The 13,521-nt window shown below is 42.3% G+C and overlaps 1 protein-coding gene across 4 annotated transcripts in view; it reads left to right on the top strand.

Moving 5' to 3' along the window:
- Positions 1-13,521, top strand: part of EFR3A (EFR3 homolog A) — a 184,487-nt gene that overhangs the window by 132,644 nt on the left and 38,322 nt on the right. For all 4 annotated transcript variants that reach the window (XM_084621037.1, XM_084621036.1, XM_084621035.1 and 1 more), the window contains 5 exons: positions 4,412-4,490; positions 5,915-6,050; positions 10,107-10,271; positions 11,690-11,804; positions 13,034-13,085. In XM_084621037.1, coding sequence (XP_084477163.1) covers positions 4,412-4,490; positions 5,915-6,050; positions 10,107-10,271; positions 11,690-11,804; positions 13,034-13,085 — 547 coding nt within the window. The remainder of the gene's footprint in view (positions 1-4,411; positions 4,491-5,914; positions 6,051-10,106; positions 10,272-11,689; positions 11,805-13,033; positions 13,086-13,521) is intronic.

Genomic DNA, 13,521 nt, shown 5'->3' with positions numbered 1-13,521 from the left:
GTAGGTCAGCCATGGGTGATCCCAGTTCTCCTATTCATTTTACTGAAGTAATGTTGCTGATGAATGACATGTTGAGGGAAAGTTGGAGGCCAGAGCAGGTAGCCATCAGTCCAAAGGAGTGGGGAGATCTTAATGCATTAAAAACCAAATTGAGGTTCTGCTGGAAGGACAGGTTCTGAACAGGGAAAAAATAAGCTGTATGGACTCTGGAGTAATCTGGCTGCTGTAGGGTGTGCAAAGAGTGGGAAAGCCATGAATGGGTGAGTGGAAAGCTGTGGTGATGGAACAGAACCTCTGATGCTTGAGGAGGGAGCACCAGGACTGGAAATGTTTCCATTTTGGGGGTATGTCTTGTGAGTATTGAGGTTTCTACTAGATAGGAATATTGACTGAACTCTATCTAAACAGATTAGCTCCATGTTCGAGCTATTGAGGAGCAATGCTTTCAGGTTTGGGGAGGAGGGACCAGTATGAATTAAGATCCCTGAGTTCTGTGGCAAGAGATCCTTCCTGATAGAAAGTATGAGGGGGTGTTACTTCCGAGAAGTGGATGAGGTTTGAGTACAATACCTATCTTGGTCAGCCCAGTGCTATGAGAATTGCTCTGGCTGTGTCTCATCTGTCACAGCTTGAGAAGGCTCTTGAAGATTAGTAGTACAGGTGGCTAAGAAGAGTATGGGGCCATGGTATTGTCAAGGTATCCCCCAGGGATTTATGGCCATAACCTTTGTTGGAGCAGAAACAGGCAACACTTCGTGGTGTTCAGGATGGCCTATTTCTGGTAGAACCCTGCAAAAGACAGAGTCTTTGAGTTCTCATTTGTGGTCTTGTCAGAAGTATCTGCTCAGGAATTCTGCACATGTATTTTAGAAGCCTGGTAGGTAGACTGCTCGTACTTATATCCAATGGTAGAAACACCAATTCCACAGCCTTAGCGACTGTGCACAAGAATTGTAATCTTGTTCCACCTTGGAGGTTGATGTAATATATCACTACCCAGTTGTCCAGCATTACTCTAAGTGACCCGTGTGGCATGAAGGAAGTATTATGAAGCATATCATACTGTTCTTAGCTCCAGAATGTTGATATAAAGCACCAGTTCCAGTAACACCATTTACCCTGGGCTGTGACTCCCTGCTGGTGCGCTCCCAATCCTAGCAGAGAAGTGTCTGTGGTGAAGATCTTTGATGGTGCGGAATACAAGAATGGGGTTCCAACACAGACTAAGTGGGTTCTTCCACCATGTGAAAGTCTCCTCCACGCTAGGAGAGACTGTAAAGTGTTTGGATAGGCTTTGTCAGTTTGGGGTATACACTGTTCTTACTCACATTTGAAAGCATCTGAGTTGTAGGCTTGCAAAATGAAGAAAGTTCATAGAAGAGCAACAGAAATTATTACAGGTCTAGAAAACATGATCTGTGTGGGAAGATTGAAAACATTGGGTTTGTTTAGTCTGGAGGAAACTGAGAGGGGGTATGGTAACAGTTTTCAAGTACATAAGATTGTTACAAGGAAGAGGGAGAAAATTTGTTCTCCTTAACCTCTGAGGTTAGGACAAGAAGCAGTGGGCTTAAATTGCAGCGAGGGCAGCTTAGGTTGGACATTAGGAAAAACTTCCTAACTTCATGGTGGTAAAACACTGGAATAAATAGGTTGTGGAATCTCCATCAGTGGAGATTTTTGAGAGCAGGTTAGACAAACGCCTGTCAAGTATGGTCTAGATAATACTTAGTCCTGCCATGAGTGTAGGGGATTGGACTTCAAGGTCCCTTGCAGTCCTACGATTCTGATTCTGTGGAGAGTCACAGACATGGAGGCTGACGTGTGACCCAAGAGCCTTAGGCTAACCCTTGCTGTTTGTTGGCTCAGTTGTATTGTTGAGATAATATTGGAAAGGGTAGAAAATAAAGTCTGGCTGTTGTGGAATCTAGGGTAGCTCCTATAATGTCTGTTCTTTGTACTGGGAACTGTATGGATTTCTAAAAAAAGGAGTACTTGTGGCACCTTCGAGACTAACAAATTTATTTGAACATAAGCTTTCGTGAGCTACAGCTCGCTCCAATGAAGTGAGCTGTAGCTCATGAAAGCTTATGCTCAAATAAATTCGTTAGTCTCTAAGGTGCCACAAGTACTCCTTTTTGCGGATACAGACTAACACGGCTGCTACTCTGAAACCTATGGATTTCTAGTGATTGATACGGAGCCCCAGAGATTGGAATAAGGTTAAGTCTTGGATGTTGCTATGTGGACCTCTTGAGCTGGCAGGAGTTGTAGCAGCCAGCCATCCAAGTATGGGAATACTGAGCTCCACCACTGTTGGAGGCAAACCGATATCTCTGGGGAAATCTTTCTAAATAACCTTGGGGCAGTGGAGAGTCCAAAAGGGAAAACTCGATACCGATAGTGATCTGTTCCTGTGAGCAGGTGGATCACTACTTGAAAATATCCTGAAGGTTGACATCAATGAAACAGTCCCCTGGATCTCGGGAAGGGATTATGGTAGCTAGTGTCACTATTCTGAGATGTCCTAGAGCACAGTTGTTTTAGTTCCTGAGATCAAGGATTGGTCTCCACCCGCTAGCTCTCTTGGGATCTAGAAAGCAATTGGAATAGAAGCCTCTTCTGACGAATTCCAGTGGAACTGGCTCCATTGTCCCCAGGAGGAGGAAAGACTGAATTTATTATTTTAGGAGTTCCTTGTGAGAAGGGTCCTTGAAGAGGGTGGAGGGGAGGATAGGATGGAAGTGGATGACCTCCAGTATCTACCTGTCTGAGGTATGATATTCCCAGGCAAGCAAGAAGTAAGACAGTTGGTTTCCAAAGGGGCTGTAGTTGCACAACAGAGGATCCAGTGGAATAGGTTGGTCAGTGCTCTCAACCGAGATGTCAGAACGGCCTCTTAGAAAGATGGGCAGATTAAGAAGACGTACGGGTGTCTCTGCAGTTTGATTCTTTTCTGGAAGGTCTCGTGAGGTGTGCAGAAAGTGTTCTGTTGGTACTAGAATGGTCTGGATCAAAGTGGTTTGGGATCCCCTAAAGTGCCTTTGCATTGCAGCACATAAATCAGAATGCCGTGTCCTGATGCCGCAGGCTGTTGAGAAGAAACTGAGCAACAATGAGTTTTCGCTTCCTTAAATGCCCTTGTTCAAAGCACAAGATACTGCTCTGTGCAGGCACAGGCTTGCAATTACTACTGTGCAGTCTCTGATTGAGAGTGCATGGGCATGTGCGCATCCTATGGTGGAGAACCCATACGATCATATCCTCAAACTATGAATCTTCAATATATTGGCCTTTATGCCTCAGTTTCCTCAACTACAAGATTGGGATAATACTTATTTATCTTACAAGGGGGTTGATTTCAGAGGGACCTGTGAATGCTCACTACCTCTGATAATAAAGCCACTTATTTAGGTTCCTAAATAGAAACTAAGATGACCAATTTTAGGCACTGTGACAGGGTCGGGCCAGATGGCTACAGGAGTGTAATGGAAGGCAGATATATTAGCCCCAGGTTAAGTAGGTCCCTATTCCCTGGGTAAGATAACAGGGAAGGTTCCAGAACCATCAGGAACCTTCTGGAGACAATTAAGACAGGCTGATTAGAACACCTGCAGCCAATCAAGAAGCTGCTAGAATCAATTAAGGCAGGCTAATCAGGGCACCTGGGTTTAAAAAGGAGCTCACTTCAGTTTGTGCTGCGCATGTAAGGAGCTGGGAGCAAGAGGTGCTAGGAGCTGAGAATAAGAACGTATACTGTTGGAGGACTGAGGAGTACAAGCATTATCAGACACCAGGAGGAAGGTCCTATGGTGAGGATAAAGTAGGTGTTGGGAGGAGGCCATGGGGAAGTAGCCCAGGGAGTTGTAGCTGTTGCATAGTTGTTCCAGGAGGCACTGTAGACAGCTGCATTCCACAGGGCCCTGGGCTGGAACCCGGAGTAGAGGGCAGGTCCGGGTTCTCCCCAAACCTCCCAACTCCTGGTCAGACACAGGAGGAGTTAACCTGGACTGTGGGTTCACAAAAACGGCCAAATTGAGGGCTGCTGTGAAGCTCCAAGGCGAGCAAATCCGCCAATAAGCTCAAGACTCATCAAGGTAGAGGAACTTTGTCACAGCACCCAAATGTCAACATTCTGGCCAGAGGTTTTGGCAAATAGAACATGGATCTCCTGACTTCCAGTCCTCTTCTGTAACTACAAGACCGTCATTTAAGAGTTAACAAGCTGAAAACCTTTTGACACACAGCAATGATAAATGGGACCACAAAAATTGTCTCATCATTGCAAACAGGACTTTCAGTTTAAAATGACTGAAAACCAATTGCTGGGACACAATCCATAATTTTGTCAAGAATCAGTATAAAAAACAAACACTGGGGAAAACTGACGTCTTTTGGTTTTTTGTTACAGACATTTAGACCATCATAGACTCTGGGACCCCAATGAATTTGCTGTCTCCTGCTTCAAAATCATCATGTATTCTATACAGGTAGGTTTGATCTAGTCCAGTGATTAGACCTATACATACCATAAGAACAAAGCTGACAACATGAATTATATGCTCGCTTACTCATAATTAAGGCTACATTTTAGTCACGAGTATTTTTAGTAAAAGTCATGGACAGGTCACAGGCTGTGAATTTTTGTTTACTGCCCGTGACCTGTCCATGACTTTTACTAAAAATACCCATGACTAAATCTTGGACAGGGGGCCATGGGCGCTCGGGGGCGGGGAAGGAGGCAACTGTCCGGGAGCATTGAGGGAGGTGGCCCAGGACCCTGCTGGTGGAGGGGGCGGGGGACAAGCAGCGCAGGCCAGGACCCCACTGGTGGTGGTGGGGAGCGGACAGGCAGCGCGGCCCAGGACCCCCACTCGTGCTGAGGGGGAAGGGTTGGCGGGGCTGGCATGGGCTCCCTACCTGGCTCTGCATCCGTGCAGCTCCTAGGCGGTGGAGGGGCCAGGGGGCACCACGCTCTGCTCCTGCCACAAGCACCGGCTGCCGCATCTCCCGTTGTCCAGGAACAGCAGCCAATGGGAGCTGCGGGGGCGGGACCTGCAGGCAGTGTGTGGCAGAGAGCCCCCTCCCTGGCCCCTTCACTACCTAGGAGCTGCAGGGCCATGCTAGTGGGAGGCGGGAGCCCCCCACCCCGAGGTAAGTGCCCCCCACAACCCCAATCCCCTGCTTCTAGCCCTGAGCCCCCTCCCACACACAAACTGCTGCTTCTGGCCCAGGTGCTGCCCAAGTCGTGTAATCCCTAAACCAGCACCAGCCGCTGCAGAAGTCACGGAGGTCATGGAATCAGTGACCTCCATGACAGACTTGCAGCCTTACTCATAATGACAGATCTCTGTTTGGTGGTAGATGAAGGCAAAGAATCTACAATGTCCCTGCCATTTATGTGCCTTATAGGAAAATTTGATCTCATCCTCCAGTAGTTGTCAAACAGTTTTACCCTGTACCCGTGACCAAGAATCACAGCTGATGAGTATCTAATCCCGTATGTTCTCAGATTTGTGGGTGTGAGGAAGAAGGAAGAATAAAACTGACTTTCAAGTCATAACCAGAGCACACATCCAAAAGGCAAAGAATTGTCACATTGTTAACTCAAACTATTGATACAAGTAATACAACTAATATTTTCCATTCCATCAACGTGCCACTTAAAGGAGGCTGTACTTCGTTTAAGATGAGGGGTCCTAATGGAAAATGGTCCTTCCTGGCCTCCTTTAGCCACCTTTAGTCCAGCTTTTTATTGACTGGGATTTAGAAATGTATAATTTGCCCAAATGCAGTGCTAAAGCAAAGAGGAACGCCACTCAAGATTGTTAGTCTGAGTTCAGGGCTGAATGGTTGTGTGTGGTGGTATTTTTAATTAGAAAGGAAAGTAACAAACCATTTTTTTCTTTTATAGGCACAATACTCCCATCATGTAATACAGGAGACCCTTGGACACCTTGATGCTCGCAAAAGGGATTCACCACGAGTCCGAGCAGGCATTATTCAGGTTCTTTTGGAAGCAGTTGCCATTGCTGCTAAAGGATCCATAGGTGAGTCATGGTAAATGAATGGTATGAAACCAATGAACTATTTCAGTGAATTTCAGAATGAATAAAAACTTAAGCTGTTGGATTTTTTTGTTTGGTTGGTTTTTTACCATTTTTAGCTTTTCTTTCAAATCCAAAATTAAATCAGATTTTCCATTCTCTTTGGTGTAGGTGGAACTTGCCCTATACTTTGTTCAGCACTTAAGGCTTGTTCCAGAGTGCTGGTCTTATAATTGCAGGTGTGGCGTACCTTGACAGTTAGAGGGCCTCAGACCTTTACAACCAGGAATTCTAAGGGTTGTAGACTTGAGTAATTGTGTGAGAGAGACCAGGCCTCTTGCTTGGTCAGAGGGAGACCAAGATCTAAGAGTCTCCAGAATGACTGGCAGAAGGAAAACTACTAAGTGAAGAGCAGTGACCAAAGGGCCCAGAGTGGGACTGGAAGAGCCTCTTCCACAGAAGGGGCAGGACCCTGGGAGCAGGACAATTGGGAGTCCTTGGTAAGGAAATTCAATGAAGCCCTGATATGAAGGTAATTGTGAAACTCTGGGGAAGAACCAAAAGGAACTTGAGGAGCCCAGGAACAATGCTGAATATTTGTTTAATAAATGAAACTGTAGAGGAGAGACTTTGTGATGAAATTCAACATTATGTTTCTGACTTTGTCTAGCCCCGGAAAGGAGAAGAAATTGAGACACAGCAGTGCACCCGATTTGGGAGGTGCCTCTTATGGCACTAGATATATGTATCAATACTGAGCCTTAGAACATAAGAATGGCCATACTTGGTCAGACCAATAGTCCATCTAGCCTAGTATTCTGTCTTCCAACAGTGCCCAGTCCCAGATGCTTCAGAGGGAATGAGCAGAACAGGGCATCATCAAGTGATCCATCCCCTAGTCCAGTCCCATCTTCTGGCAACTGAAGACTTAAGTACATCTGGAGCGTTGTGTTGCCTCCCTACCCATCATGGCTAATAGCCATTGATGTACCCATTATCCTTGAATTTATCCAGTGCTTTTGTGAACCCAGTTATACTTTTTGACCGTCATAGCATCCCATGGAAACAAGTTCCGCAAGTTGACTGTGTTGTGTGAAGGATACTTCCTTAGGTTTGTTTTTAAACCTACTGCCTGTTAATTAGAGGGGGTGAATCATGGTCCTTTTATTACGTGAAGGGCTAAATAACACTTCTTAATTCACTTTTTTGCACACCATTCTTGATTTTATGGACCTCTTATCATATCCCCTCCCCTTCATCATCTCTTTTAGAAGATGAGCATTTTAATCTCTCATCGTATGGAAGCTGTTCCATACCCCTAATCATTTTGTTCCCTTCCTCTGTACCTTTACTAATTCTCACATATCTTTTTTGAGATGAGGCAATCAGATCTGCACACAGAAGTCAAGGTGTGGGCATAGCATGGATTTATATAATGGCATTCTGATATCTTCTGTCCGATTATCTATCTCTTTCCTAGTGATTTCTAGCATTTTGTTTGCCTTTTTGACTGCCGCTGCACATTGAGCAGATGTTTTCAGGGAACTATCCACAATGACTCCAAGATCTTTCTTGAGTGGGAACAACTAATTTAAATCCCATCATTCTGTATGTATAGTTGGGATAACTTTTTTTCTGTTGTGCATTACTTTGCATTTATCAACACGGAATTTGATCTGCCATTTGGTTGCCCACTCACCTGTTTTTTTGAGATCCCTTTGTAATTGTTAACAGTCAGCTTTGAATTTAGCTATCTGAAATTTTGCCACCTCTCTGCACATACCATTTTCCAGATCGTTTATGAATATATTGAACAGCACAGGTTCCACTACAGATCCTTGGGGGAGACTGCTATTTCTTTCTCTCCATTGTGATAATCCTTCATAATTATAAAATCAATGTTAGGCTCCAACCACCAGTGAATGCATTACGGAAAAGTGTTGCTTTTCATTTTGTCACGTCTTATGAGTAATTGACATTCTATTAGCCTTAATGAAAGGTATCTGAAAAAGCCTACTTTTCAGCTTTCCTACAGGCTGCTACTGACCAGCAATATACTTTGGTTTGGTGGCTTAATTCTGCTATGCTCTGAATGCATGGAAAATAGTGTTCCAAAATGCACTATACTCTTCAGAATCTGAAAACACACAGTGTTATATTTATGGTTTCCAAATAAATTTGCCATTGAAAATATATTTAGCGTTCCATAAATGGGTGCATCATACAACTGATCATTTTAAATTGTTTTTAATTTGAAAAATTGGGAGTTAAATACACTCTTTTAATTAATTTCTTAAATGGGGAAATTTATTTAACTTAATTGTGAGGCTTGTGTATAATGGAACTTTAAAATTATTTGGAAGGCATATCAGTCTCCCTCTCCCATTTTCATGCTTTCCTCAGTGCTATTCCTGTCCAGCCTTTCTGATCTTGTGTACCATTTAACTCTCTCCCTTCTAGCGATTGTCCATGAAATACACAATTTCATTATGTATAACTATAATCGTTAATGTTTTTATAAAATCTGAGGAACCAATAAGAAACTGTTCAAATCACTTACTCTGTGGGAACTACTCTAACCTAAGAGCTCCTTTTTTTCCTGCTTTGTTTCCTCTACTGCCTGCAGTTTGTTTTTCATTGTTGATTTTAAGCAAGGGCCTGATTCTTCCAGGTGTAAGGTGGTCCTGCTTGCACAAATACACCTATTAGCCTTGTTTACAATGTGAAAAAAGCCATTGCTGACAACAGAGGGTTGAGCTGAAAAGGTTTAAATGCAAGTGTCGACAAGGACAAACCATTCAACACCACCTCAGAAACAATGGTCAAAAAACTGGATTGGAACCCTAAACCTAGAAATGAAACAGGATTTATTTAACTGAGATTTCTGAAACCACTGAAAGTGGTTGGTTCATGCAAGTGTATGTATGTTCAGTTGCATCCATTGATGACACCTGTTAGCAGCAGTTAATTTTCCTAATGTAGACAAAACTTTAGACTTCAATGAGAATATGCATTTAAATTAGACTGGAAAGATCAGGGATTTAGTTGTGTGCGTAAAACATTTACCCTAAGTCCCATTTTCAAAAGAGACTTACGGACAGATTTTCACTCTTATACATGCTTATAAAGAGTGTTCGCAAAAAGAAAAGGAGTACTTGTGGCACCTTAGAGACTAACCAATTTATTTGAGCATAATAAGCTTTCGTGAGCTACAGCTCACTTCATCGGATGCATAAAGTGGAAAATACAGTGAGGAGATTTTATATATACACACAGACCATGAAAAAATATATATTGTAAGGAGAGTGATCACTTAAGATGAGCTATTACCAGCAGGAAAGTGGGTGGGGGGAGAGAGAACCTTTTGAAGTGATAATCAAGGTGGGCCAGTTCCAGGAGTTAACAAGAACGTCTGAGGAACAGTGGGAGGGGGGGAGGAATAAACAAGGGGAAAATTAAAACCATTTCCCCTTGTTTATTCCGCCCCTCCCCCCCACTGTTCCTCAGACGTTCTTGTTAACTCCTGGAAATGTGTTGGAAATGGCCCACCTTGATTATCACTCCAAAAGGTTTTCTCTCCCTCCACCCCACTCTCCTGCTGGTAATAGCTCATCTTAAGTGATCACTCTCCTTACAATGTGTATGATAAACACCCATTTTTTCATGGTCTGTGTGTATATAAATCTCCTCACTGTATTTTCCACTTTATGCATCCGATGAAGTGAGCTGTAGCTCACGAAAGCTTATGCTCAAATAAATTGGTTAGTCTCGAAGGTGCCACAAGTACTCCTTTTCTTTTTGCGAATACAGACTAACACGGCTGCTACTCTGAAACCTGTCATAAAGAGCGTTGCCATCTTTAAAATAGCCATAATGCTCCCTGTGGTTTTGTGTTGAAGACTTTGAGTTTCAGACTGCTTACTTTCTCCTTCAAACAAATCAAGTTCACCTGTGCATTTCAGCATAATCGACAGTTCTTTTGAAAAGGGATTGTTGAAGATGTGTCTAGTTTTGTTAGGCATTTTTAAACTACAGCCATTATTATCTATTACTTTACAGGCCCAACAGTCTTGGAAGTGTTTAACACCCTACTGAAGCACCTGCGTCTCAGTGTTGATTTTGAATTAGGTGAGAGGCGTAGCTCAACTGGCAGTGCCAGTTTCAGCACAAGCTCCAAAGAAAGCGATGAGAGGATTGTCCAGAATGCCATTATTCAAACAATTGGTGAGTGAAGGTTTTTTATTCCCGTTGAGCATGGACTCACTTCAAAAAGTTAACTTAAAAACTGACATGGGTATGAAGTCTAAACACAGAGCACTCCTTTAAGTAAAGGTCTTGCCATTCACCTCTTCTCTATTTCCCCTCACTCCCACCAAGTTAAGAATAAGGTGTCTGACTGCACCAGCTTTTAGAACACAGGCTGGGTTTGTGGGGTTGAGAGTTAGAGGGAGCTGTCTTTTTACTTGTTAACTGGGCAAATAAGATTTCTGTCATTGAGGCACAATAAAAATGGAACTCTGTCACTTCTGCCGAGTCATATTGCTGATTAATATTGTGCTTCGGAAAAATACAAACAAAACCTATGGGTTTGTCTCTTACCTAAAACGTAACCTTTGAAATATAAAGCTGCTGTCTTAAATTCCCATATTTTTAATGTATGCTGTGTATCAGTCATATGTATACGATATCTATATGATATGAAAACCACCTGGGCATCACAGTATACATTAGTGAGATATGTTTTAATTGTTACTGCTTGAAAACTTGTTCAAAAATCAAACATAGCAGCAACAATGACACCTACTGGCCACTTGTATTTATTGGGTTACTGCAGTGTTTCCAAGAGACATAAAATCCTGTTTTAGCATTCACTTCTGTAAATAATTTCATTAGCATTTCTCTCTCTTTTCAGACATTCCTGTTACTTTAGTGCTATTTGTGTTGCTATGCATTTAATGAAAATTATTACTTTAAATTTCCCCCAATTATTTTGGTCTGATTCCCTCAAATGTTTGTTCAGCAGATTTGGAAAATTAATCTGTTTCTTAAATTTCTCTATACCTTAACCCTTACAACTGCAGTAACTATTTCTCAACTGCATTGTAAGACTCAACTTTGTCATGGTTTCAGAAATCTTCCTATCTCAAAAATTCAGATTTAACATAACTGCATTGTAGTTTGTAGGTGAAGAAAGAGCATAGTCATATTCTTGTAAGAGTTCTTCTTTGAGCACCCCATTCATGTTTAATAATAGCATAGGAAAGTGCAAAGGTAAGGAATTGAATTAAATTTCGTTCTAGCTTGGAAAATTTCCAGCTCCTGAATACTTTGTTACCTTGCAATTAATGTCAAATGCCCTGGTTTAAGTAGTATAATTACTCAGGAAAGATGAGATTAGAAAGTGTGTTGGGGGGAAGAGGGAGAATGAGGTAGTTGTGACAAGATGGTGTACAGTAATAGGCAGAGTTGCACAGATGAATACTCAGCTATCTATTACAGCTGTAATACAAAGTAGAACATTGCAAAAGGTACAGGAGACCCAGACAGAGTAGATATTTTATTCCTTTTTAATTACATTTATTAACCTCTGCAGTATAAAGAAAGTAGCCTGAAGTGTAATCTTTCTCTCCATTTTTATTTAGGGTTTTTTGGGAGCAATCTCCCGGATTACCAGCGGTCAGAGATTATGATGTTCGTTATGGGGAAGGTACCTGTTTTTGGGACATCCTCACATTTGCTGGATACAAGCCACCTTGGGTTTGTACTTTGTTGCTTTTTTTTTTTTTTTTGAGCTTCTGAATATAAACTCTTTTCTGTTCTGAAGCCCTCCTAAAGTAGAACTTTTAAAAATTGGAATTTAAAACAACTCTTAGCTGCTAGGTTTCTATTCAGTGTGATAGAGAAACAAGCCACACACAATGACAGCAGTATGAACCCAGCATCCAAAATGCAACTTTAATTACAGTTGATTGGAAAGCCCTACATATCATGCACTACAAAATTTCTGCTCTTCAAACTCATACAGGTGTTTCCAAAAATCAATGCACTTAATGTTCCATTAATTCCTTCCATTTTTAGGAAGTATGCTTTCTTAAGTCATGGAATTGTCTTCAGGCTACAAATTTTTAGTCAGCTGAATAATTCAGAAAGTTTTCTGCTTCATTCAATACTAATTGACTTTAAGATTAAGAAGGAGTCATGGTGGGAAAATTATGTTGAACTTGTTTTACTTCAGTTGGCTTATTTTTCATTTTAAAATCGGGTGGTCAACTTGGACACTTAAGGCCTGATTTTTTAGAAGTGCTGAGCAGCTACAATTCCATTTGAATTCATTGGAAGCCACAAGTGCTCAGCACTTCTGACATTTAGGCTCAAGTTCAGCACTTCCTATAAGGCAGTGGTCCCCAACACGGTGCCCGCGGGCGCCATGGCATTTATGTATGCCCACCATCAGGGCCAGCGCCAAGGAACAAAGAGGAGAGGAGCGCATCCGCCGGAGAAGCTGCTGCCAAAATGCCACCACTGCGCGCTTCCGTCGGAGAAGCTGACGCCGAAATGCCGCCAAGAAGCGTCGCTGCCCACCACGCTCTTCTGAAGGCATGAATGTGCTCTTGGCCACAGAAAGGTTGGGGACCACTGCTATAAGGAAACATTCAATATTGGGACACTTCTGAAATTTAGGCCCCTCTCTATTTACAGCATTGTTCAGTGTTACTTTGCATGTTCTTTGTGTTTAATTGCTTACTCAGTTGTGTGCCTTCCTGTAACTATCCTTTTGAAACAGTTTTTTAACCATTCATTTGTACCTCTTTTGTAGGTGTTTACCCTTTTCTTTTTTCAGTCAATCTTGTACCTTGGTCTCCTAGCTTGTTTTCTCTTGGCACACAAGAAGTGATTAAAAACAGTATTTGTGGTTGAATAATATTTTGAAGTTATCCAGAGAAATTGATTCAAGCTAACTTTTGAGTATCTTCCCCCGATTCTAGGGATTTGGGAACTAGGCGGATTCAGATCATGTTGCTGAGATCTTTACTTATGGTAAGCCTTATTTGTTAAATATATTTTCTAAAAGATTCTGTAGATAACTTATTCTGTAAATGCACTGAATTTTGATTCTAGTCAAATTATGAAATGTGGTATACATGTTCACACTACCAAGATATGTAGATATATAGAGTAAAATCACAGCTGCTCAAGCACAGGTGCTTTACAAGAAGCTCAGGAGTTAATCCTCCATTCCCACAGAGTAGTTCAGAGAATGTCTGTCATAATTGGGGCTGCAGGCCCAAAGAATACCAGGGAGTTGAAGTAGCTAGTTCTGCCAGCAGTGCTAGCAACCTCTAAGTGAAATATTTTTCCCTCTCCACCACTACGAGAGCTGTAATTTCTATACCCTTCTATGGTGTAGCAGTGGGCGCTTATTAAGCTCCCAGTGCCTCAGGAGGCATTATGGCTTAAAATGGCAAAGCACTTC

Source organism: Lepidochelys olivacea, assembly GCF_965140295.1.
Source record: "Lepidochelys olivacea isolate rLepOli2 genome assembly, chromosome: 2".
NCBI classification, from domain to species: Eukaryota; Metazoa; Chordata; order Testudines; family Cheloniidae; genus Lepidochelys; species Lepidochelys olivacea.
The sequence above is the reverse complement of the archived record's forward strand: the minus strand, read 5'-3'. Positions and strand labels throughout refer to the sequence as shown.